The 1,613-nt window shown below is 56.3% G+C and overlaps 1 protein-coding gene across 1 annotated transcript in view; it reads left to right on the top strand.

Annotated features, from left to right (window-relative positions):
* Window positions 1–1,613, top strand: part of OPHN1 (oligophrenin 1) — a 38,284-nt gene that overhangs the window by 31,698 nt on the left and 4,973 nt on the right. The window contains exons 19-20 of the mRNA XM_031062677.1: window positions 162–309; window positions 1,245–1,538. Coding sequence (XP_030918537.1) covers window positions 162–309; window positions 1,245–1,538 — 442 coding nt within the window. The remainder of the gene's footprint in view (window positions 1–161; window positions 310–1,244; window positions 1,539–1,613) is intronic.

A 1,613-nucleotide genomic window follows, 5' to 3' on the forward strand; every position in this document is an offset into this window, starting at 1 on the left:
TGTGTGGTGGGAATGGTGTCAGTGGTGGGGACAGTGTCAATGGTGGGGACAGTGTCACTGATGCCCACCATCACCCTCTGTGCTGGGCAGGGGTACCTGCAGGGGGAGGTGAGGCAGCAGCCCCTTTGTGTCGGGTCACCTGAATGTGTGTCCCTTTGCAGATCTACTCTGGTCCCCCAGAAGACACCACAGCCCCCCCAGTGCCCCCACCCAGGGTGGCTGCCCGGCGGCACAAGCCCATCACCATCTCCAAGCGTCCCCTGAGGGAAAGACCTGTCTTCTTCAGTGCCTCTGTGGAGGAGAGTGGAGGTCAGTCTGGCTGTTCCCTGATGCCTTACCTGCTTCTCACTGCTCCTGCTTCCTGTAACACCTTTCCAGGAGCAATGGAGGTAACAGCAGCAGGGCTGCACTTTCCAGGTCCTGGACGTGACAGGCAGTGAGGGCTGCTCAGAGAAAAAGGAAAGCAAAAAACACTCATACATTATTTGCATCATGTCACAAGTCAGATTTTCTGAGATTTGGGTTTTTCTGCTACCTGCTGCATGCTCTATTAGCTAAAGTAAGGCTGGTTCTTGGCACAGAAGAAGCCCAGAGGAGAGGTTTTGTGGCATCAGTGACAAAAAAACTGCATGGAGTGTTGGTGGGATGGTAGCCAGGGTGGGCTGTGCTGCAGGAGGCCCAAGGAGGTCTCAAGCTAGCTCTGCTGCTGGCAGTTCCACATCCAGAGCAAGAACTCCAAAGAACTTTTTCAGGACGCAGTGAAGGTATTTCCTAGACCAAGTTCTACTCTGACATTATCATAACAACTTAAGCATTTCCTTCAGCTGGATTAACAGCAAAGGGCACATCACCTTAAAATAATGTTTCTGCACCTGATTTGCGCCAGTTGTCACTGCAGGCTGTGCCCTGATTGCACATTCACCAAAGAGATGGAAAGTCTTTCTCCATTAGTTTTCAGAGCTCTGATGATGTTTAGGTATAAAGTGCACTTTGTGACACTGGCAGAACATGATTGATTCACATTGCTCTTTAAAACTCCCAGACTGCTAATGGAGTTGAGGCTGGCCTTGGATTTCAATGCTTCCTTGACCTGGGAGCAGAAGCATTTGTCAGGTTCATTGCAGAGCTCCTGCTTGCTCCTGGTTCTGCAGCACAGCAACAAGGCTGGGATGAGTGGCTTTTGGAGGCACATCAAGTGCAGCACACACCTAACCCCAGGGCTCTGTGCCCTCTTGTCTCCACAGCAGAGAGGCTCAGCCAGACCCCCAATGGTGGCATGGAAGCCCCCAAGCCCCTGCACCGCAGCCGCCTGCCCGCGCCCCGGCCGGGGGGGGCCGAGCTGGGGCGTGCCCCCACTGAGAGCCGGCCCCAGCTCCGTGCTGAGCCCGAGCTGGGCAAGCTGGGGAAAGGGCTGCCGGATGGAGGGGCCAAGGCAGCTGGCAGGGCGGCCAACGGCGTGGTGACCAGCCCTGCCCTGAGAACCGCCACGCTGCAGGCCAGGAGACCGGCACCCCGGCCAGGCATCTGTGGCAGAGAGGGTGAGTGTGTGCCAGGGACCTGGCCAGAGCCAAGCAAGTGCCCAAGTCAGCCCTCCCTGGGCACATGGTGGCCTC

Source organism: Geospiza fortis, unplaced genomic scaffold (genome assembly GCF_000277835.1).
Source record: "Geospiza fortis unplaced genomic scaffold, GeoFor_1.0 scaffold874, whole genome shotgun sequence".
Lineage (NCBI taxonomy): Eukaryota > Metazoa > Chordata > Aves > Passeriformes > Thraupidae > Geospiza > Geospiza fortis.